The sequence below is a fragment of the Lissotriton vulgaris genome, chromosome 5, assembly GCF_964263255.1.
Source record: "Lissotriton vulgaris chromosome 5, aLisVul1.2, whole genome shotgun sequence".
NCBI lineage: Eukaryota > Metazoa > Chordata > Amphibia > Caudata > Salamandridae > Lissotriton > Lissotriton vulgaris.
In genome coordinates, this window is record NC_141693.1 from 828275221 (window position 1) to 828299416 (window position 24196).

A 24196-nucleotide genomic window follows, 5' to 3' on the forward strand; every position below is an offset into this window, starting at 1 on the left:
TGTATCATCACTGCAATATGCAGATAGTGTGGTGCTGCTACACCAAACAGGAGTCAGCCTCCGGAGAACATTAGACTCCTTGGATGGATACTATAAGGAAAACACTATGTTGGCATCATTAGCTGCGAGTCCTCATAGACAGGCCTAAATCTCTTGGTTTGTGCTCCTGCTATACATTTACCCAACCGCCTGGGGTTCAGCCCACAGTTTGAAGACCTCTACCCTTTGGAAATTTAGAGATTCTGGTGGTTCCCAAATATCTACCTGAGATAACAGTTTTTAGATTACTCATTGTTCATAATCAGATCTTCAAAGGAGATTTAGTTTGTGATTTCTGCATTATGCCTTGACATTGATGTAGGTAAACATCCTATGAAATTTCAAGTTTGAGGTCTATTGGTTCTTGATTCTGGCATTCAAATTACTATCTGCATTCTTGTGATTTCTCCAGAATCTCCTTTAGAGATGTATGGATACCTACAAGTTACCTTGCAAAAGGGTTGTCGAACACACAGAAGAACCCAAAGCTGCAAGCTGCCACTTTTCACATCCGAGAACAAGAAATTGATATGCGGAGTCCCACAGGGATCATCCTTCAGCCTCACTCTTTTCAATGTAGATATGACACCGCTCATCAACATCATCTGATCACAAGACATTACCATCATCTTCTAGGCCGATGATACCCACTGATCCTCTCCCTGGCAGACAAAACAACCACCACCAGAACCAACTTCATCAACTTTATGACCATGGTAGCAGACTGGATGTGAGCCAACTGCCCGCAGCTCGACTCCTATAAGATGGAAGTACTGGTCTTCGGCAACAAGACTTCCCCATGGGACTCCACCTAGTGGCCATTAGAGCTAGAATCAACACCCACAGACCACACAGGAAATCTAGGTATCAACCTAGACAAGAAGCCCAATCCTACGTATGCTGCAAAAAATCTTCAAATGGTTGCCTCAGAAGACCAGACAAACTGTCACACAAGCACTCAACACAAGAAGGCTGGGCTATGCAACACTCCATATGCTGTAATCTCCAAAGAACTCCCATACAGACTCCAGACCATCCTAAACACTGCTGCAAGACTCATACTCAACCTCCCACGCTGCACCCACATCACATCACAGCTCAGGAAGCTCCACTGGCTTCTCATTCACAAGAACAGCAATTCAAACTTTGCATGCACACATACAAAGCTCTACACAACACAGGCCCAGAATACCTGGAAAACTGCCTGCACTTTCACAAATCTACCAGACTCCTATGCTCTGCCTCACTGTCACTCGCACACATTCCATGCTTCCCCAAAAGCAAAACTGGAGGTCACTCATTCTACATCACACTCAAGACATGGAACGACTTCCCTCAACACATCAGATCCTCACCCTCACTTCTTTAGTTATGCAAGAAGCTAAAGACCTGGATCTTTGTGTAATCACCTTGGGAACCACAAATATGCACACTACCCAAACGCCTGGATACCCTCTTGGGTGATTAGTGCGCTATACAAATCAATAGAATATAACATGGCTAGTGTAAATGGCTTCTAATACTTTAATATCTTAATGTTAGGTTTACTTTTCTTATTTTACATGTTTTTTATTGCCATACCAGGACCCCTATTAGTAATAGGGTGCACTCTTTGTTTTCACAAAAGTGCAGCTTAACAATGAAAGTGCTGCCCCCGAGTTCAGGCACATAATTGCCTGGCCCTGGGTCAGTGCTTTCAGTGAAATACAAAGAAGCTGCTTCAAAGCCGTCTTGTGTTTCACAGAATAGGCTTCAACCCAGCTATACTTTGAAGAGGGGAGAGAGATCGCCTTGCAGGAAGATGCAGCTAGCTACTGCACCTGCCAACAGATAAATGTGTGGGGAGGTCCCAGGGGCCACCATCTACACCTCAAGAGGGCTGGCCTCCAGGGACGCACTGACAATGCACCACCTTTTATGGCACACTATCAGTGTGCCTCCTACTCGCATGTTTGCCTCTGCGCCCGCATCCATAATAAGGGACAGGTACAAAGTCACATTTTATTTGATTGATTGAAAACATAGTTTCATCATCAAAGCATAAAACACATCTATAGTTAAAAGCAATTCCTCTAAGTATATAGATTAAAATCGCACCATTCAAGAGTATTAAAAAGTTCCAATGAAAACCTCAATACAAATTATTTCAGTGGACATACGTTTTTACGATCAATGTAACAATTTTTGCCCAATTGTGTAAGAATTTAGGCATAGCCACCACAATCACAGACAAGGGATTGCTTTTACAAACCCTAAGGGCATATACTTGATTTGTTATACACAAAAGCCGGCATAAGGGTGCAATCCACCTGGCTCTGGCTCGCATATTTCGGCCATAAAAGCGTTTTCCTCAGTTGCATCCAACACTATGCATGCATTCCAGCAAGTGGGCCCAGGCTTGGCAGAGTCCCACAGTGAAGTAAAGACAACAGTTGGGAGTGTGCCGTACCAAAACTTCAAGAACAGTGAGTGGGCACACGCAGGTCAAATACAATTTAAAAAATCCTCTGCCTTGGTCACAGATTTATGCAATATAAACCATCTAGTAAGGCAACCTGGGCAACTAGACAAATCCCTCTGAGCAGCAACTTTCTCCCAAAATCTAGATTTAACCTCCTCACCCGCTGTGACTATTATATATGATGGGTTGTTCCCAAAAATTGGCTAATCCTAGCTCTATTCACGTTTTTTGACGTGGACAAGCCACTTAATCTTTTTTTAGGGGTATAGATTAATAACATCAATAAGGCTTTCTTTTAGGGGCTCAATTCCTTTGTGCCCCAAAGTAACAGTCTTAAGGCGGTCAACTCAGACATAAAATTAAGATTGAGATCTAATGCTAATGGCACAAGGGGTGTTTTTCTCCGTAGACCAGTGAGGGTTCTAATAAAAAAAATTCATTGTTACCCAATAGACCTAAATGGCAGCGTCCCCAAAGTTCGGCTCTGTATAGTGCCGTACCCCTGGCTTTGGATTTATAGATCTCAATTGTGGGGAAAAAGGGAAACCATGCAGCCTTTTTAGCAAGTCTAAGAATTCACCCTGCTCTATAGGTTAAAAGGTACAAACATTTGAGGGTATACTGGTTCCAGAGGCCAGAGTCAGCCAATCAAATCCCCAAATATCAGAATTCACTGGCCCTTTCCAATACTTCCACACCCAGATTCACAGGACTCTTCACTCTTTTGTAACTAGAATATGTCATCTGTTTTGATTTAGACACAATAATTCTGAGACCATATTCAAGGCATAACAAGTTGAATTTATGCGCAAGATTTTAGAGTTCCATCCTGGTTTTGGACAAGATACAGATATCATTGACAAGAAAAAGCGTCAGGACTTTCTGTCCTGCAAGAGCAGGGGCATCATTAACACAAGTCAAGAACTTTACACAGTAGTTAAAATGAAAGAGAAAAAGAGTGAAGTCCAAGACATACACCCTTCTCAATAGTAATTGCCTGTGTTAATTCTCCTTTTGTGTCACATCGAACCCTGGCAAAGTTTCTCTAATGAAGGCACATAATCGTGTTTAACAGATTACAGGGCATCCCCAGCCCGCATAAGGCCTTTCATAGTTTATTCCTTGGCACCAATTCGAAGCCAGCACGATTATCAATGAATGCTACAAAAAGTTCTCCCTCCTCCAATATCTACAGTTTTCTGCTTAACCAAAATGTAGCAGAAGAGCTGGTCAAATGAAATCGTCTTAGATCTAAATACCTGTAAATTGGATAGGTTATTGTTGTTATTAATCCAATCCAAAAGTCTCTCCAAGACTTGTATGCAGAAGATCTTTTGGAGATTATCGCAGAGGCTCATTGGCCGATAAATTGAGGGGATGCTTTGAATTCCCTTCTTGAAAATCGCGACAATCTCTGTCCCTTTCCAAGTGCTGGACAATACTGCCACAATTGCGTTTGTAACAGTATTGAGATAAGGTTCCCACATATTGAGACTGGATTAAAAAAAATCAGCTGGAATCTTGTCTAACCCATGAGCCTTCCCTTGCTTGAATGATGCTAACGCAAGGGCCGTCACGGCTAGGGTAAAGAGTAGAGGCGTAGAGTGAGGATTAAGTGTGATAGCTCCCTCCAGACTAGTGTTGGCAAAATAGTTGACTCAGCTGCCTTCCCTAAATCCCTGCCACTTGTGCTTGCTATTCACCAAAATTAATTTGAGTCATTACTGGTGGCAGCAACTAATAAAACATTCCACTTGTTGAGCTCCCAAGTGGCTTTAGCTCGCCTTACTACCCACCAGTGGTGTGCTCTGCATTTACTCATCTCCTGGTTACCTACTTATTTGATTACTTTAAAGAGATTTATCTTTTCCTCTCGTCAATGCTGTGTAAACCGCTCATTCGCAGGCCCATATGGCAATGACCTTGCGGATGCCTTAAAAAAGAAGTCTCTTCGAATCACCTCATGTGCTCAGCTATAATAATTTTTTTATTCCCTCAATTATCAATCATGGTCTCCATGTGTAAGGCAGTGATTGTACACATATCTTAAAGTGCCTTAGGGGAAGAACACATTGCCTCCCACTTTATGTTTGGACGGTTCATCGTACCCTCCAGTTGTTGGTCATACTAGTGAGAAGGAGGAGGTGGAACATTGAAGAACAACTCCTTCATAGTATAAACTAGAAGGTTATGATCACTCTCATCCCTAAGATGCTTCCATGTCCTCCATCATTACCCACAATTTAACATCTAAGATACTGTAATCAATACCGCTTACATACGATCCTCTTTTAAATGTGGGGGCTGGAATGGCATTGAAGTCAAACAACTATTACAGGCCCGCAATCCGTGGTTAAGGTAAGGTATACCACTTGTAGGGCCACTCTTGAGAGCCTTTTATTACCTGGGGAAGTTAATTCAGGAATTCTGCAAATCATGTCCTCTTCTTGGCACAACTCCTGCATGACGCCATTGGGTTCATAGGTGAAATTTCAATTGCCTGACACGATAACATGATGGAATACTGAATGGTGGACCAAGATCTCCTTTAACAGGTTGAGGGGTGGTGATTGCTGACAATTCCCCACACTCTGACTGTAAATATCAACTAACAGGAGGGGAATGGCCTTAGGGAAGGAGATAATTATCCCTTGGATGTCTGGCGATCCTATTTAAAGTTCTGCTACAGAACAGAAAAGGGTAGTATTCCCCCAGGCAAGCAGTCCACGGATGGATGCACAGCTTAGGAGCTGGTTGTGGGAACAGTAAAGCTCTTAAAACCACACCTATATACATAATCACCCATGCGTTCTAAAAAAGACAGAGTGCATGGTTGTCAATAAATTGGCCCCATGCAGGGTCGTCAAGCTTTGACTTAATACCACCAATTGTCCTTCTAACAATAGCTGGTGTTAGAGCGCAAGATATCATAAAAAGAAGAGAGCCCAGCTGATACCAAAGGCTGGTGAGCCATAATCATAGATTGGCCCTTGTCCTCAACAAACAAGTGGTCAGAGGAGAGTGGTTATCGCATGTTGCTAGCCTTGGGTTTCAAAACATAGTTATACGTTGCCTCAAGTCATGGGCTAAACATATGTGGAGAGAAACTGGATGGAACTAATCTTGGGAACCCGAATATCCTAGTGCCATCTCCTTAAGCCGAGATAGGCGAGATGACTACAAGCCTGTGGGTTTTATTCAGTCAATCGACCTTAGTGAGGGTAGATGTGGAAGGAATCAAATAAGGGTTGGCTGTAATACTTCTAGGGATCAAGGGACTCAGTAGATAAACCTGGAGTGTATGTCTTGGGTTGAGATGGTGGTAAAAGTAATCTAAGGGAGCAGAGAGATACCAGAACATAATCTGATGGAGAAATAGCAGTTGGCTAGTAACTTCTTCACATTAGCAGGAGACCTCAAATTTACAATCAAACAATCACCCTGAAAGTTTTTTACCAGGAGACCAACCCATCTCACTATTTGGACCATCAGAATATACAGTTGCTTCTGGACAAGGTAATTGAGTGCTATTGTACACCCAGTGGGGAACCTTTTTTTAACAGGAAAAAGACTGAATAGAATTTGGTAACAGACAAGGTACATTTGATAATACAGCCACGTAAGGACAAGCCTCAGGGGGGATGGTTAATAGAATTGAGTTTATATAATTCTGCCTAAACTTGACCCAGCGGCTAAAAGATTGGATTTAGTTTTAGATCTATACCATTACGCATTTTATCACACAGGGCTCCCATTATATATCTTCCAGATTGTCCTTGTCAAGGCCCACAAAGTCCCTGTTCAGACTATTAGGAGTGAATCGTGATCGCTTGGATTTAGCACACACTTCGGTCCTTTTCCTTTTCACTGCCTGTCCATTGGCTGTGGAGCTTGTCGATTTGGATTGCAGATCCACAGATATTGGGGCCACTGCAGGGTGAAAATGGAAGGGGAATTTGTAAGAGCTTTTCCTGGAATAGTGGTGGTGGCAATGGTGCATGTGTCAAGGTCTGCTAAGTGAGAAGGGGCAGTATACAAAGGAGAAGGGGGAAAAAGAATAAACAGTGCTCAGCCAAATCTATTTCCATATTTAGGACACCTAATGCACTCTGGAGGAATCCATCCAGGGAAGGGCCTGTTTGCTGCTTAGACTGGTTGGTGGTTGGCCTACGTTTCTCCATTGTTGCCAGGCTTAAAAGTCTAAGCTGATTCAACAAATTAAAATAAATTAACTATCAATTCCCTATTTAGATACAAAGGTCCATATAAGCAAAGAAAGAGTAAGGAAGCCAGTGAAAGGGGGGGCCCAACCCAGCCTCTTTCGAGTGAAGACAGGCCCGGTCTATGCTCGGGCATGCCCGCATGCATCTTACACCACAGGATAAAATAAATTCTTAAATAGCGCCTGACCAATACACTGCAGAGACTCCTCACCTCCTGGATTTGCAGAGCGCTTTGGGGCTTGAAGTCCCATCCCCCTTTAAATGCATCTGTAGCGCTGCAGAATATATGGAATCCTTAAATAGTGCCCAACCCACACGCTGCAGCTGGAGACTCCCCGCCTCCTGGATTTGCTGGGCTTTTTGGGGCTTGAAGTCAAAGGGATTCCCTCATTTGCATTGGACCACACTCTCATGCAAATGAGGGAAAACCCTCTGAAGATAGTGCTGGTGCTACATGTGCACCAGCACTATCAGTATTACGAAGGCGCCCCACAGCCTCTGCGGCCCCTTCTGTATTATCATGGTGCCTTGGGCCATAAAAAGTGTGTGGACATGCCCAATGTGCCACTGTGGCACTATCTGTAATACGGCCCCAGGTCACAAAAGCATATGAGCAGTGAACATACATTAAAAATCAAAGGACTAACAAGCACATGCATCAAAGGATTTTACGATCGCAAATGGTGCAAATCGCAAAAATCGGCCGTTTGCAATCGCAAAATCTTCTTTTGGAATGCATGAAGGGTGAAGGCCCTCGCAATTTGAGAATTCTCAAATATTTGCGAATTCTCAAATTGCCATTGCATTTAAGGAATCGCATTTTGCGATTCCTCAAATGCAATACATGAAACGTTAAAAAATTGCAATTTCGCAATTAGGGGGAGCAAATTACCACGAGGTTGAACCTCATGGTAATTTGCGAAAACTTTGAAAAATGTACTTTTGTGCATTTTTCAAAGTTTTATGTTGTGCACACACATGCCCTAAGGGCATGTTTGTGCACAACATATGTGCACAGATTGATTTCAGGGGTGCAACAGGGTGTCCTTTGGACACCCCTGCACCCTTGAAATCGCATTCTCAATTTGCGATTCGCTAATTGCTAATCGCAAATTGAGAATGTCTTCCCATTTATTCCTATGGGCCTCTAGGCCCATAGGAATGAATGGGGAGGTATTCCTTAATTGCAATTCGCAATTTGCGAGTCGCAATTAAGGAATATTAAGACATCACAATTTTTTTTAGCAATTTCTTGATGCATTGCATTTTCAAATTCCTTAATTGTGATTCCTTATTTTTCGCAATTAAGGAATCGCAAAATGCAATATTGATGCATGTGCCTGTTTGGGCCTTACTTAGAGTTGTGAACTGAATACTCTTGCAAACCTCCTGTCCTCAATATAACAACTGCAATAGGATATAATGCACTTTTAATATGGTGGATGGGGCACCCCTTACTTTTGTGACAGAGTATCAAGTCTGTCAAACTCTAAAAAAGGAAAAAAAGACATTGTTGTGTATTGGAGAAACTAATAAACGACTGCCTTGCTGAGCAAGTGCAAGACTAGCAGAACGCTTCATAATGTAATGTGATATTCAAAACACCAAGGGCTGCAACATAATTAAGTGGCAGCATTTGTAAGGGGCTGCTACATAAGGAGTACCTTGGTTTTGGTCTTTGTACTGTCTAGCCAGACAGGTGGATCTTCAAAGTGCTTTGCAAGAAACACAGGTGTGGGTGTGAGTTTTATATCAATATGCTAAAGACGAGTCCCATAGAATTAATGTCTGAACTGAGAAGGAAGGTCCTCCTTGTGGACAGAAAATATATTTGGGGACATGATTTTTCTGGGCTTTGCTGAGCAGATCTCCTATGGGCAAAGAGGGTTTAATTGTCCTTGCCAGATCCCTAAGACTCTTATCTATCAACGCATTTCTCCATAAAAAAGGTAAACCCATTGACACTTCTGGCCCTATCAGCCTAATTAAGAGCCATCAGATGGGGGAGGGGGGTGAGGCTCACTCATACTATCATTTATTCAAAATGAGCGACCAGCCGCTGCCCGTCCTATTGAGCCACACCCCCTCACCTTTTGCCCACTATAAAGAATGTCTGTCAGGCTGAGCAAAGGTCAGACACTCTTTATTTTCAAGTCAAGCATACAGAAGCTAGACATTCGCTGGCTGCCTGAGCTGAACTTTGCCAAGCTGAAGAAGTTACAACTTCTGTAGGCGGGACATCCTCAGCTTGGCAAATCTCCTTAAGGCCCTCTGCCTCTTGATGAGGGGGGCGTCACTGACTGCCTCGGACCTAGGTGCTTCAGTTTCAAGTCCTAAACTGCCCTAGGCTGAATGTCAATCGCGGACACCTCATCAACAAAGTGACCCATTCATGTTGGCGGGTGCTTTACCACCCTCTTGAAGAGGGTGGTAAACTGCGAGTGTTTTGCGACCGCAATTGCGGTCGCAAAACATTCTTACATGGCTTGAGGGGTCGCTATTAGGAAGGGGACGCCCCTTCCTAATAGCGAGTCGCTAAACACTATTTTGCAAGTCACAAATTATTTGTGACTCGCAAAATAGGGTTAGTACATGGCCCACAGGTTTTTACATGTGTAAACGGGTCTAAAACTCATTTGTGCATGCACAATTCTATTATACATCTGGCGTCTGGTCTTCTAAAAATAAATTCTCTCATTCCTTCACAGAGACAAACATACCTCCATAGTTGTTGCCTGCGTATTCTCCCAAAAATATTATCCAAATAATCTGTATGTGAAGCTACCTGCATAATGGATAGGATTACCCCAGCGAACACAGAACTTCATTGTCAGGACAGTTGTGAACATCCTACAACCATGCACTTGAATCTACAGTCTCTGGCAGCAGAGCAGAGAATGCAGCTTAAATGTATCACTATGATTTATGCTTTTATCTAAGAGCACAGAAATCAGAATTAGCTGATTCTCTGTAACCCTCTATTCCTACCCAAACTATGGGCAAAGTAAACCTGTTCAAATTATGTGTCCCAAAATATCTAGAGGAAAAGAGCTTCAAGGATTTTCTTCGGATACCTGCCTCCTAAATGTTAGTACAATCTGCCTCTGCAAAAGAGAAGTTGGAAAACTATCTGGCCTTTTGCTGAGCCCTAAAAACCTTTATTTCTTTTCTGTTACTTTATTTTCTTCCTTTTATATGTTCACAGATGTTCGCTAACCTGCAAAAACCAGTAACATGCATGTAAATCTCCTAAAATGGGTTAAAAATCTACTTGATACTGAACACCCCTCAATGCAAGATTTGCTTTGATCACCAATGATAGCAAACAAGTTAGTTTAAAAGAAAATATAACTGTAAAGAACCTTAATGAATTATTTCCCACTCACAGGAAGCACATTATTAGTAAAACAACTGTCTCAGCTTTAAGGGCCAGATGGATCAAACACATACGGTACAGCTTGATCTCTATAACTCCAGAATCATGGCCTTAGATAAGGGGGTTGCGCAGGGTCCACCTTAAGCCCCAATCTTTTCAATATATATGTGGCCACTTTGGCCAAAGTTATTAGATATTGTGACCTTGATGACATTTCATATGAAGAGGACACACAACTTGTCATCACTATGGGGCACAACCCAGAGTCTACTAAACACAAACTCAGGCACTGCATGAAAAATATTCTGTCCTAGATGTTAGCAAATTTTCTTCAGCTAAACTCAAGAAAACGAAAATTCTGCTCTTTAGGAAAGCACATGCCGTCTAATCAGACAATTGGTGGATGAATGAATTGGGGCTGAATGAACCCCCCCAAAAAGTGTTCTAAAACCTGTGGGTTCTAATATTTGACAACCTCTCTATGAAAGAGCATGTAAACTCAACTGCTGTAACATGTTTTGGGTTGATGTGTATGCTTAGAAAAGTCTTTCAATGGATAACTTTGCCGACCAGGAAAACTCTCACTCAGGCACTCATAGTGAGTCGCCTGGACTACGAGTATGCCTTAATGGTCACAATGAATGAAAGCTTCTGTTCCAAACTCCAAATTGATCAGAACACAGCTGGTCTGCAATCTTCCGCTGCATTCCCCATCTGAACTTACGCTACGATCCCTTCATTAGCTTCCCATAAAAAAGTGTGCTCTCTCTTTTTAAACTTCTGTGTCTAGTTTTCAAATCCTTGCATGCAAATGGCCCATGCTACTTGAAAAACAAGCTGCAGCCATACATTTCAACCCGCCATCTCAGATTTAGCAAATTACTGTTATGTCTGAAACATTTTTGTACAGACAGAATTGGGAGTTGTTCCATTTCATTCATGTCCCCTCAAAATTGGAATCAGTTACCTCTGGAACTACTCTTTTGCCCGGACTTATTTCCATTTAAAGAATTTTTAAAAACATGGCTGTTTAACCTTTAATGTAATTTTGAACTGTGACCTGTAGGCTGCACAAATACTAAGAGATCCCTTCGGGGATGATTTGCGCACTCTATTAATACATCTAACACTACATAACATTACCACGGTAACCTGTCATGAACTCTGATATTTTAAGTCAAAGCATGACTCCATAAGCACGACTTCAGAGCTGCAGTCATGACCGTTTCCTTTCACACCTAGATGGTGGCAATGCCCTCTTCACCAGTGTTCCAGGAATCCACTTCAAGCCCCTAAATAGTGTCCTCCACACCAGCAACATTTAGCAAGCAAAAAATACAGCCAGATCATTAATGTTCTAAGAACTAAATTAGGTTCCCTAGTCAATATATGATTGCCCCATATTTTAAACTGCCACCTTTAACACAACAGTGTACCTAAAAGACATGATCAAGATTTTAGGTTGAGAATTTGACACACACATTCAGGAAATCACCAGGCTTGAAACAAAGAAATACGTGTAGACATAGTCCAGCGGACAGACCTTCCTTTTGATATGCACCAAGGCTCTATTGCATCACCCCACACAAATTGGGAAAAAACATTTGTTTTTTGCAAGTAAGGTAGAAGATGAGCAGCCTCTTCCCAGGATCACCTCAACCAGAAGTTGGCAATGGCAACAAAGGAAACCCTTGCACCTCTCAATAGCCCCTCCTACTGTGCTGTGCTAGTCTCATAAGTGGGATGGTGGTGTTTATTAAAATCCATGAAGCATTTAGAAATGTACGGCTCAGCGCTTGCTGAAAGGCAAATAGGTAAACTAAAACATATACCCCATTGTATAAAAATGTCAAATGTATAAGATTTATATGCATATTTTACTACAACATTCAGCAGGATACATACATGGTCAAAGAAAAATACAAACCTTCACATCTCTTTTTGTCTGCCGTCAGCTCAAATCCAGGTTCACAGACACATTTATAACTTCCCAAAGTGTTAAGACAGCGTTGCTCACAGCCGCCATTGTCAGGTCTGGAACACTCATCCATCTCTAAGAGAACAAAAAAAATGCTCGCAATTAAGTTTACGAGTCAAGCGATGTAGGAAATTTCTGTCTTTCAGAATTTATCTTTCACCAAACCAACATTTGAGATACTTCAGTGCAATAGGATGTATTGGAAAGGCATAAAAAAAACCATGAAATTCTTTCACTGGTTCACTTGACATTTGAAAATACAATGAAGGGTACAAAGGCATTCATTGGTCTTAACCAAATTGTCTGAAACTTCATAATTGTTTCTCATGTACATTTAATATGTAAAACACACCAGTTCAGCTTATCTCAAACACGCCTCAACTTCTTCCAACCCACCAGGAACCTTCTATCTGTGTCCAAGACAAGAGCACAACTCCCTCACATCAAGAAGGCCAGAAGTGGAGGGCCTCATACCAAGCATCCAAGACCTGGAAGGACCTCCCAAAACACCTCAGTACCTCCTCCTCCCTAATGGACTTCCGAAGAAACCTCAAGACATGGCTCTTCCAGATGAAACAAGCATGATCTCCGTCTCCTCCCTCGAGCTTGCCCTACCCAGCTACTGGATACTCTCACAGGTGATTAGATGTGCTCTACAAATTCACACAAATGGCACCTCACTAAATGACGCAGAGATGGAAGACGTTGGACGCATTGGAAAAGTACCAAAAAGGGGCCACACTAGGATGGAATTTTACCTTTGGGACCAACTACCCATCAAAAAAAGGTTACTTAAAATACAGATTCTTTGAATTATTAGTGTTCAGCTTCCAAATCAAATCCAGCACAGCTGTGAAAATTAAGCACTGTCCTCCCACACTTTCGTAAAAAAATGGTTTGTCTAACGTTGCAATCAAGTTCTTTTGAAATAATATAATCTGAGATTGGCTGACCTCAGACTAAGCTCTGGTTATAGGTCCTGATGAGAACCCACAAACGACTTTCCGGGTTCGAAACGCGTTGACCACATATTGGCATTTCAAGTGATTAGAACAGACTGTCAGGCCAACCTTCTTTAATAACCTTTTATTGAACTGCTGTAAAAAGTTTGATAAAATCATTAGGTTGCCCTTAACTGTACACTGTTTGGTCTTTTGTCCAATGACTAGAATTGTTAAAATAAGATTTTTCTAAGAAAATATCTCCCTTTTTTGTCTCTTTTGTTAACCTTATAATTTTTTGAAGTTTTTGGAACTTGATCTTGCTTACTTGCTTAAATATGCATTGACTGTTGTCTATGTCTTGTCTTTTGTTCTCAATTAAGTATGATGTCTAAATATGTGTAAATAATTATTAATCAGATGTGGTGTAGTGTGTTTCATGTAAATATTTGCAGAATTATGTTTTGTGTTGACCATTGAAAAAGAATCATCAATATTGAACTGAAAGAATAAAAAGAAAATTTATAAATCAGATCACAATGAGTCTCACGTGTGATCTTATAAAGTGATTTCAGGTCAAACATCAGTATTGGCATCTCTTCTGCTTTGAAATTGTCTACAAATTCACATAGCAGAACAAAACAACTGCGAACATCCTGTGTAACAATATTAGATGCACTCTATAGCTGCTATTTTCTTCATATTATTTTTGTTAATAGTTTATTAGATAGGTTACCCATGTTCTAGGTTTGACAACTGTATTTGAATTGATGTCAAAGCGTTCCTCATTAAATATTCTTCTTAAGTAAGGATACAGGCATTCTTCCCAGAATTAAGAACTCCAACTAAATTAGCTGAAAAGACTTCTACACCAGCCAAGCAAATTCTAAAAATACACAACGGACATGAACATATAAAGGTGTGTTCCTTGCCCCCATGTATGTCAGTACTAAAGCAAAAAATGCATCCATCATTTCTAGAATGCCAAGTGGACATATATGACTTAACAGCCTACTGTCTTTGGTAGTGGATATTCCGTTGGGAACCTATTCTTATTACATTAGGTTCAGAAACATGTCAAAATGTACAATTCTTAGGATCGTGTCCGTTTCACGCATTTAAACTTAATCCATGAAAGATAACTTTTTCTGTATGGATGAGCACATCTTAAAAACTATGTCATGTCACAGTCTGAAAAATACTGCAATATTTAGAAACATGTTTACGTTTGGTGAATCTAGATTAGTTCTGCATGCATAAGACCTAAGACAATTAAGGCAAAATGGATAACTACTGACACCGAATAAATACTACAAAAAAACTCCCACCCGACCTCGATCACTTTACTTTTGGCTGATTTCAGCTGTCTAGGTTACCATCTGTTACACAAACTCATAAACATTTATTTCATTTAATAGAAACGAGAACACTTTTTCATTAGACATTATCTAATAAATAGTGCTCCTTTACAAAACATATTTCATACAAAAAATTGGCATTGTCATCTCATTTAGGGAATGTAATAAGTACTATTTGTGAAAATCCAGTGCACGTATCCCATTTCAACCTAGAGGTTAACATTCTGAAGTCTATCTAGTACGTTTACAAAAAGTAACATGTCCCCATACTCACATCACATTCACGTCCTCACCTAGCGAATCACTCACACACATACCCCCATCCATACACACCCCAGTACAACACAACATACACAGATGGAATCACAGGGGTGACCCATTAACCCTCAATGACTGTGTTAGTGACTGGGATGTCACATCATCCGGTCGTTGTACGTTTCAGTGGAAGTAAACATTTATTTCCACCTTCTTCAGGAACACTCATTTTTAACTTAATACAGGTAAGTAGTAGGGGATTTAAAAACAAAGGATGACAGGAACCCACATAGGGAATAGATGTTCAAGAGACTGGATGATTCTATTCATTGAGACAGCAAGATAAGTAGTGGCCATTCTTAACCAGGAAATCCTAGAATTGGAAGATAAGCTGAAAGGCACCACAGCATTAGAAGAGGCCAAACTAAGACTAGAAAATCTAAACAGTGAGCTACATGATTTTGAGGAATACCTAATCAAGAAAAAGACAGACAAATTAAAGAAAGATATTAGATGGTATATGCAAGAAAAGGCGTATCCTTATCTTAGGGCCAACTATTATCAGGGAAGGCAACATGAGCCAGAAGCTCAAATATATAGGAGTAATCAGAGAAGAAAAGTCTTAACATTTTCAGACACCTACTCAACACCTACTCAACAGATTCAGATGGAGAGAGCTCCAAATCATCTGAGGGAGCTAACTTTGACAATCGACCACAAAGAGGTAGACAAGGAGAACAATACCAGTATTACCAAACCCCAACTCCTTTTTTAGTAAGAGGCCGAAACAGGGGCATAAACAGATACCAGAGACAGGACAGAGGGGGATTCCATCAGATGGACCCGGAACCTCCACAATTATATAGGAGAGCACGGAACCAGCAGTATTGGAGGTCTTGAAAAATACATCCAGCCTAGGTGTAGGTACCAATCCTATCTTTATTCTGCCCCAACACTGTCTAAGTCAAGATGGAATGGCAGTATTGAGTAATGGCTTATCCTTTGTAACTAGTACTTCCTATGACAAATTCCAACTTAACCAGGACATTTGTTAATGTTTTAGAAAGATAAGGCTGAAAAAGTTTTTTTTCCCCAATAAGACACTAGATGGTGATGCCAATCTTTCAAGGTGTAAATATACATCTGTATTCACCCCTACCTTTGGAAATGGTAGGTCCTGAGATGGCGATCTTTGAAAAAGCTGTGCTTAATGAACTACAGAAAATAACAAAACAACCTTACAATACTAATTCTAATCTGACTAAATCAGAAAGATATGCCCTTAAGAGACTTCAGGAACGTCCCAAATTCACCATCAAACCATGTGATAAGGGACGAGGGATATTCATAATGGACACACAAGCATAGCATGAAAAGATTCAAGCAATGTTAGCAGTTCCTGATCGTTACAAACCAGTAGGTACATCTGACTTTACTAAATGGAATTCTCAGATCAGAGCTGTTAATCATAGAGCCTTTGAAGAAGGTATCATTTGTATGAAGAAACATGAATTCTTAAATAAATTCAATCCAGTCATGCTGGCACTGCATGGTGTACCAAAAACACACAAGAGTATAGACAATCCCCCTTTGCGCCCCATCGTATCATCCATCAATTCGAGTACAGAACCCCTGTCAAAATATATTGATGCTTTTTTATGTCCCCTGACAGTTAATTATCAATCCTATATCAGGAATACAGGAGACATAATAAGCAAAATAGAGCATATGAAATTCAATCCAGAACGAAAATATCTGGTCACATTAAATATAGAGGAGCTGTATACAAATGTACCGCAACAGCAAGCCATCGAAGCGGTAGCAGCCCTCTTGAATAGAACCACAGGGGACAGGCCAATTCAGTTTATCATAGAGTATATTGAAATAGTACTCCGCAACAACTATTTTGAGTTTAAGGATGACACTTTACAACAAATAAAAGGGACAAGCATGGGGGCATCATGTGCCCCAGTATAGCTATTATTTTTATGGGCGAGTATGAGCTAAAGCACATATACAATGAAGCTGCACCATTTTTTGAAAATGTGAAAGTATGGCGAAGAGGCGAAGATTTATCAATGATGTCTTCTTCATATGGGAAGGAGCTGAGAGGGCCATACAAGAATGTATCTCATGCCTGATCGTTAGTCACAACAATTTTAAATTTACAGCTCATAAAAGCACAGAAGCAGTAGAATTTTTAGGCATATTGATTGCAGGTCACAGAGGACGCATACAAGGGAGTTTTTATCACAAGCCTACAGCAAAAAATACGATCTTACAGCACAATAGTTACCACCCAAATCGCCAGATAGCCTCAATACCATCAGAAGAATTCCTAAGGATTTGGCGTAGTTGCTATGACATTAAAGAATATGATATCCATGGGGATGAACTCCCAAACGCTTAGTCAGAAAGCGTTCAAGAGAGCAAGGTATTACATCCGGGATGCACTCTTGTCCGGTCCTAACTGCAGGAAGAACGAAAAACTGATATATGTCATCAATCATTTGACCTTAAATTACAAGGTGAAGAAAATCTTGGACAAAAACTGGCACATCTTGAACCTCAATGAGGACCTTAACAGACTGGAAAAACCCATTGTAGCATACCGTAGAAATGCCAATCTCAAGGATAAGCTGGTACATCAGAAGTCAATAACTGGCCTTCCACCGATCAAATGCAGTCATAAATGTGGTATGTGTGTTGCATGTGACTCAGCTCTCGTCACAGAACTGTGGGAATACAAGGGCCAAGGTGGAAGCTTAAAAGGTATGACAAATTGCAGGAGCTACAGCATAGTGCATCTCATTCTGTGCACCTGTCAAATGGGATACGTTGTCGAAACAGGCAGAGAGTTCAGAACACGGTACTCAGAACACAAATCAGCAATAAAGACCAAGAAATTAACATCTCCCATGGTCCAACACTGTTGTGAATTCAATCACAATGAAAATGAACTCAGATGGCTGATAATGGATAAGGTTAGACCCAAAACCTGCCATGTCACAGCAGATGTACGCAAACGTAGAGAGACATTCTGGATATTTATGCTGAACACAGTAAAGGAGGGACTAAATGAAGAAATTGTGTGGAAAGTAACATGACTTCTTCCACCTGTACCACATGCTTTATGAAATTCGCCATAGAGGTATTAATGAGAATACAAGGGGAGGTATTGCACACATCAACTACTATTGCCAGAGGTAATTCGAATAAAAATCTGATGGCTATAAATTGCATTTTCCATCTGGTCATATACTCATTGAGATACGTGCAGATTGCAATCAAAACTATATTGAGGTATAGATTACAATTAAAATATAGATTTGCACGAATGCACCGTACTAATACCATTTAACTGTTAAGGAATACTGCATTAGAATCATATCTCACTCACTCTAGGTGGACTCCACTTAGATGTGATCTACCTATTATTACAGATAGACATTATTAATGCAAGATACAGATTTGGCGAGGATATGAAGCCACACTCGTGAGAACTATTGATACCGTTCCGCCATCCCATAAAATTGATATACACCAATAGGGTCTTATGGGCCTTATCGCTAATGAATATATCCAATTAGCCCAGTATTTTGGCATTTCATTTTAGTAGTGGAGCACTATGATCAGTGGGAATCAAAAAAGTTTTTTTCCTTCTTTTCTTGGGAGGACTTATCTGTTCCCCGACTAAGTATTGATGCAAACCAACAGGAATAGTGTATAAATTAATTCTATACCACTGCGAGATGGTGCTCCTGAGACGTGCACCATTAGTATGGTTTTCATTCCGATTAGGATTTCCACCAATTAGGAATAATGATCCAAGCATGTTACTACACTCAGGATGGCGCTCCAGGGACGAATTACATTCAGTAGCATGCCTCTACGCGGCATATCGTGATGCATCACGGACATTCGGACCGTACTTTATAAAGCGTTTCGCACCACTAGTTTCCCTTTCCCGTGTGGCAGATGGCTTGGGACAACAAAGGTGTGGAATAAAAGACAAGTGACGCAAGGTAAGTGTTGAACACGCTCATAAATTGTGAGATTAGAGGTGGTCTCAGCAATGTTTATTTATATACTCACTGATTACGATGTGAGGGTCCCTAGCCAGTACTGGCAAAGTGTAGATCTCTCTGTGCTCAACCCTCCATGCATATAAAGTCGCACACACTATTGCGATAGGAGGGGAGCTGGTGGTTTTGTTAACACCCATTCGACCCCAGGGTGGTTTAAACCAACTGAATGTACACGTAGAGGCAAAATAGACAGGTGCTGTAAATATACCAGTGATCAAAAGCTGTCTGTGGTGACTAATGACGTTTGTAAGATTGGGTAGTATTAGTCGCATTCTAAAGTGGTGTCACGCTGGCGTTGCCTTGTCTTTCAGAAAAGTACTACTGACAGTATCAGGATTCACGACCCCTAATAATACATGCCTACGGACATCCAACTCTGTGTGAAAAACTGCATTAGCCAGTCCGTTCCTGTTTTACAAAGGGACCAATCTGCCTTGTCGGAACGAGACTGTAAATACAACTTGAATGAGAGCAGTTTACCTGAAATGAGTTTGAAGTGGGGGTTGGTCAAATAATCACTTTCTCCTCTTTTTAGACTTTTTAGAACCGTCTTAGAGGCGATTTACATTGCACCAAAAGTCCCATCAGATTTGAACACTCCTCTGGAGTGTCAGTTTGAGGGCCCGGTGGCCCACCCTAAGAAGCTTTGCAAACATCCTGGGACCCCTAATGGTAAAGCAGGTTACTGTGTTTGCATAAATACCATTTGACTGTATTACCAACATGGGTGCTAGTCAGATCACAAGGGCGCATGAGGCATTACCATTGAACTGGAGAGAAGTACAGAGTGGGTGTAGTGTATTGGGGTAATGACTGGAGTAAGCTTTTGCCCCTGTCAGTTGCGCCTCTATGCCCTCTCTGACTGCTATTATTGTAGTTTTGCACATTTTTGAAAAATTGAGCCTCTGGATAAGCATACTTCGGAGGTCTGTCTCTTTTTAAAAGCACTGGTGATGGTTTTAACCGACTCATGGCTCAATTGATTGTTGTCTTATACCTCACTATTGGTCTGACAGTCTGGAAATCTTTCATAAAACCTTCTTTCCTGTCGTCATTTCTCTCACCTCAAAGGTATTGGTGATGGTTTGACTTTCACTTTGTCTATGGTCTGAAATAGGTTGGGAGAGTATTCACTATTTAAACAAGAACAGAACAATGATAAAAAGCTCTGAGTGGTCACCTATAATTTTTCCTGTCATCCTTTTATTTTTTTAGATTCCCTACCACTTACCTAAATTAAATTAATAATGAGTGGTCCTGAAGAAGGTGGACATATCTGTTAACTTCCACTGAAACGTATGTCGACTGGATGGTGCGACATCCCAGTCACTAGCACAGTCATTGAGGGTTGATGAGTCACCCCTGTGATTCCATCTGTGTATGTTCTGTTGTACTGGGGTGTGTATGGATGAGGGTATGTGCGTGAGTGATTCGCTAGGTGAGGACGTGAATGTGATGCGAGTATGGGGACATGTTACTGTTTGTACACGTTCTAGATTGACTTCAGTATGTTATCCTCTAGGATGTTATGTGATATGTGCACTAGATTTCCACAAATAGCACTTATTACATTCCCTAAATGAGATGACGATGCCAATTTTTTGTATGAAATATGTTATGTAAATCAGCACTATTTATTAGATGTTTTTCAATGAAAAAAGGTTTTCTCGTTTTTTAATAAATTAAATAAAGAAATCAAATGAAGTTAAAGGAAAATGTATGTTTATGAATTTGTGTAACAGATGGTGACCTAGAGAGGTGGTATCAGCCAAGAGTAAAGTGATATAGGGAGTTTTTTGTAGTATTTATTTGTTGTCCTCTTCCCCCTTACTCCCAGACCTTGAGACTTACTTTGAGGGGGGCGCCTTTACTATTTTGCTAAACTACTGACACCGACCAGAAGAATTTTAAGGCATGACTAAATGCCCAGGGCCTTATATTTCAAGAGCCCCCATGAAAAACTGATCATGACAGTCAGAAGGCTTGCTTTTTGCATTCCCCCCACCTATATAATAAAGTCAACTGTGTTTTTCAGACAACTATTTCTAAGGCTTTATAAAGAAATGTTAACGTTTTAAAACCAAACCTAAGTATAACCTAATTTTAGCCTAGGTTATTTTCAGTGATACGTTTGTGTATAAATATAAACATATTCACTGAAAAATCCCAGTTTATAAACAGAGTTATGGTTCTGGTTCAAATGCAGAAAACCAGTGAAGTTTGAAAGTTATGGTAGCCAATTCACACAACACACACTAACTCGTACCGATTACCATGTTGTTTTTGTAATAGCTCTTTTCTTTGTTCATGTACTGTTGAGAAGTTGGTGCTCCGGTGCTAGTTATGATGTGTGTTGTGTGTAATAGTGACTGAAGCTGGCGAATGTCAGTGGTTTTCCGCACTTGAGGTTGAACTATGACTTAGTTTGTAACCATGTATCTTCCCTGAATTATCTTTATTTAAAGATGTACTTATATTTCCAACCCCACCTGCGTCCTGCCCTCAGCTGTGCGTAGCATGGGTTGCCACAAAGTCTTGCCTTTGCTTCTGGCTGTGCATGGCTTCTGGACATGAGCAGTGGTGTTTGACAGCGGACCCTGAATGATGGCCACCCCGATAGAACACTGCCTTTGGTTATGCACGTTGGGAATGTTGGGCGTAGGGTCTGCACCCAAATGCAACAGCACAACGCCTCCTGCCCCCACCATGATCGTACACCCCTTAGCCAATGACATACAAAAAAAACTTAAAACTACCATCTACAAACAGCGAAGCATGGCAGGGGTATGTGTTATTGTGTTAACTGTACGCCTAACTGGTGAATTTATTTATTTTATTTATTTTGTTTTAATTATTTATATAGCGCAGCTGATACCTTGCAGGCTTCCTGGCGCTGGAAAATACTTTACTGAAGAAGAGACCGAAGTATGTAAAGGCGGGGAGGTCTAAGGGAAAAGCCAGGTCTTGATGCACTTCCTAAATGGAAGAAGTTGAGGGATCTGGCGTATGTCAATGGGCAGGCTGTTCCATAATTTGGCAGCTGCGACCCTAAAGGATCTACCCCCAGTTCTGGCTTTGTTGTATCTGGGCACCCTTACCAGATAAGCCGAGGATGATCGCAGATCTCTGGTAGGAGTATACCACCAAAACAGGGCTTGCAGGGGCCCGGGCCCGAGTCCATGCAGAGCCTTGAATACAATGCAAAGGGACTTGAAAGCCACCCGCTGCTTTAGGGGTAGCCAGTGCAGTTCGGCCAGTGCCGCTGTGGCCGAAGACCTTCTCGACCAGCCAAGAGCCAGCTTGGCCGCGGCTGATTGAATTCATTGCAGCCGGTCCAGTAACGTGACAGGGGACTCAAGGAGCAGGGCGTTGCAGTAGTCAAGGCGACTCAGAATCGTACACCTGACTACCAACGCCCGGGCTTGTGCAGGGAGAAGTGGCATAATTTTTCGCAGGGAGCGTAGCAGAGCCGTGCAGATCCCCACTGTTTTTGCCACCTGGGTTTCCATACTCAGCTTGTTATTGAGCATGACCCCCAGGTTGCGGACCGAGGAGACAGGTTTAGGTTTCTCCCTTGTCTCAGGAGGCCAGAAGTCATTCGGGAACTGGTGAGATAGAGTGGTGCCAGCACAAAACAGAACCTCTGTTTTGGAGGCATTGAATTGAAGGGAGTTCCTATGGAGCCATCCAGCCGTTTCTCTAAGACACTCATGGAAGGAGGTCAGAGGTCAATAAACAAATTTATTGTTTTTCCTGTACCATAACTAAGCTTTAACTGTGTTTTTTCAGTCACTATACATTTAGGGGAATGAGGTAGACTATGATGATCCATAAGATGTGGAGCGCCATTACGCCCCAGTCACAGTCGCAGAGCGTTGTCCATAAGTACACAAAAATATTCCATTTCAATAATGTAAACCATACTTAACCATTTAATTGCAATTTTATCCAATATCTTTTCATTTCTATCTCTACAACATGTAAGGTTTCATGCTTTTACATACCTCTGATGCTAGATATATGCCCATCCAGGCCTTTTTCTAAAGCATGTGTGGAAATTAATTTTTCATCCTAGGCAGTCTTTTCCACTTCAACCCAATGCATTTCCTGAACCATAAATAAGCTTTAACTGTGTTTTTTCAGTCAATATACATGTAGGGGAATGAGGTGGACTATGATCAAGCATGTCACATAAGATGAGTGAGCTCACCTCCTCCAATTTTGGGAATTTCCGTGATTTTGATTAGGAAGGTAATATGTGTAGACAAGCAATCTCAGACTGGATACTAATAAACACAGATGTACCTTCCAACCAACTACAGCATCAATGAGTGATGTGGTATATTCCTAAAGGCAGAGACAGGGTCTACTTTTGCCTCTTTCTCTCTTTTAGTGATAAAGAACTTAGGCCATCACCGCTTTTATGACATGCTGTTGCATAAAGCTTTGAAATTTGATTTTGCTAAGGCCATCAGATGCAGGGTTTCTCCATGTGGGATGGCCGCCGATGTTGGCCTAAAAGGTTGAACGCAGCAGGGGTCAGCCAATCCCCAACATCCAACCATCTGCATTTGGCACAGCCCACTTTTTTTTGTATAATTCTTTGGGGTCCTTTTTGGGAAACATCCACCTGAGCTAGGAGGTCAGGGAATGCTAGGCCTGCCTCCTTTTGGCACTTCACAACCTCTTTTTCAAGACTCAGGGACAGAAGCTTCTAAGGACAGATGTACGACACATTTTACCAGTCAAATGTACCAATTGTGCAATTTGGTAACCTATTACCGACTCATAAATAGGGTTTGCGAGTCGCTATTAGGAAGAGATGTGCCAAGGGCGTCCCTTCCTAGTAGGGACATGCACTGGTATGTAGGAATTTGTTACCGCCATGAATGTGGTTACAAAACATTTGCAGTTTTTTAATTACATTTCAAAAATAAGAAACACCAATACTGCGTCACAAAATACTGTTTGCGTCAAAACAGCCATTTACAGAACGTGATCAATCAACACCACAAGGAAGAAACATTACACATCAGATCGTTACGATCAATGTTCTATAACTTGGCCAACGCACTTGTACAAATAATGTTCATTCCCCTGCACCCTGTGCGTCAGCACTGGATTGTCTCTGTAGAAACTGATGAAGTGGCTCCCATATGTCTCTGGATGAGATTGGCAGTTCCTCCACATATAATTCCAGTGTCTCTTTATAATAGACCATGTCCCTGATCCATTGAGCAACGCTTGGCGCTCATGTACTGTCCCATGGTATAGCAATTCCATGCTTAGCCGTGAGCAGGGAATGCGTACAAATTTCACCTAGGACTCCTTTTACATGAGGGACATAACACAAAAGGCACACCAGAGGCATACATTGGATTTCCCAATCAGACGTTTCCTTTATATTTTGCACCACTCGCTCCCAGTAGTAAGCCACCGACCCACAATCCCAAGCGAGATGCATAAAGTCAGCTACC

At 41.3% G+C, this 24196-nt stretch overlaps 1 protein-coding gene across 1 annotated transcript in view; it reads right to left on the reverse strand.

Moving 5' to 3' along the window:
- TLL2 (tolloid like 2) overlaps window positions 1–24196 on the reverse strand; it is a 2097051-nt gene that overhangs the window by 438552 nt on the left and 1634303 nt on the right. Inside the window, exon 14 of the mRNA XM_086922321.1 lies at window positions 12027–12152. Coding sequence (XP_086778447.1) covers window positions 12027–12152 — 126 coding nt within the window. The remainder of the gene's footprint in view (window positions 1–12026; window positions 12153–24196) is intronic.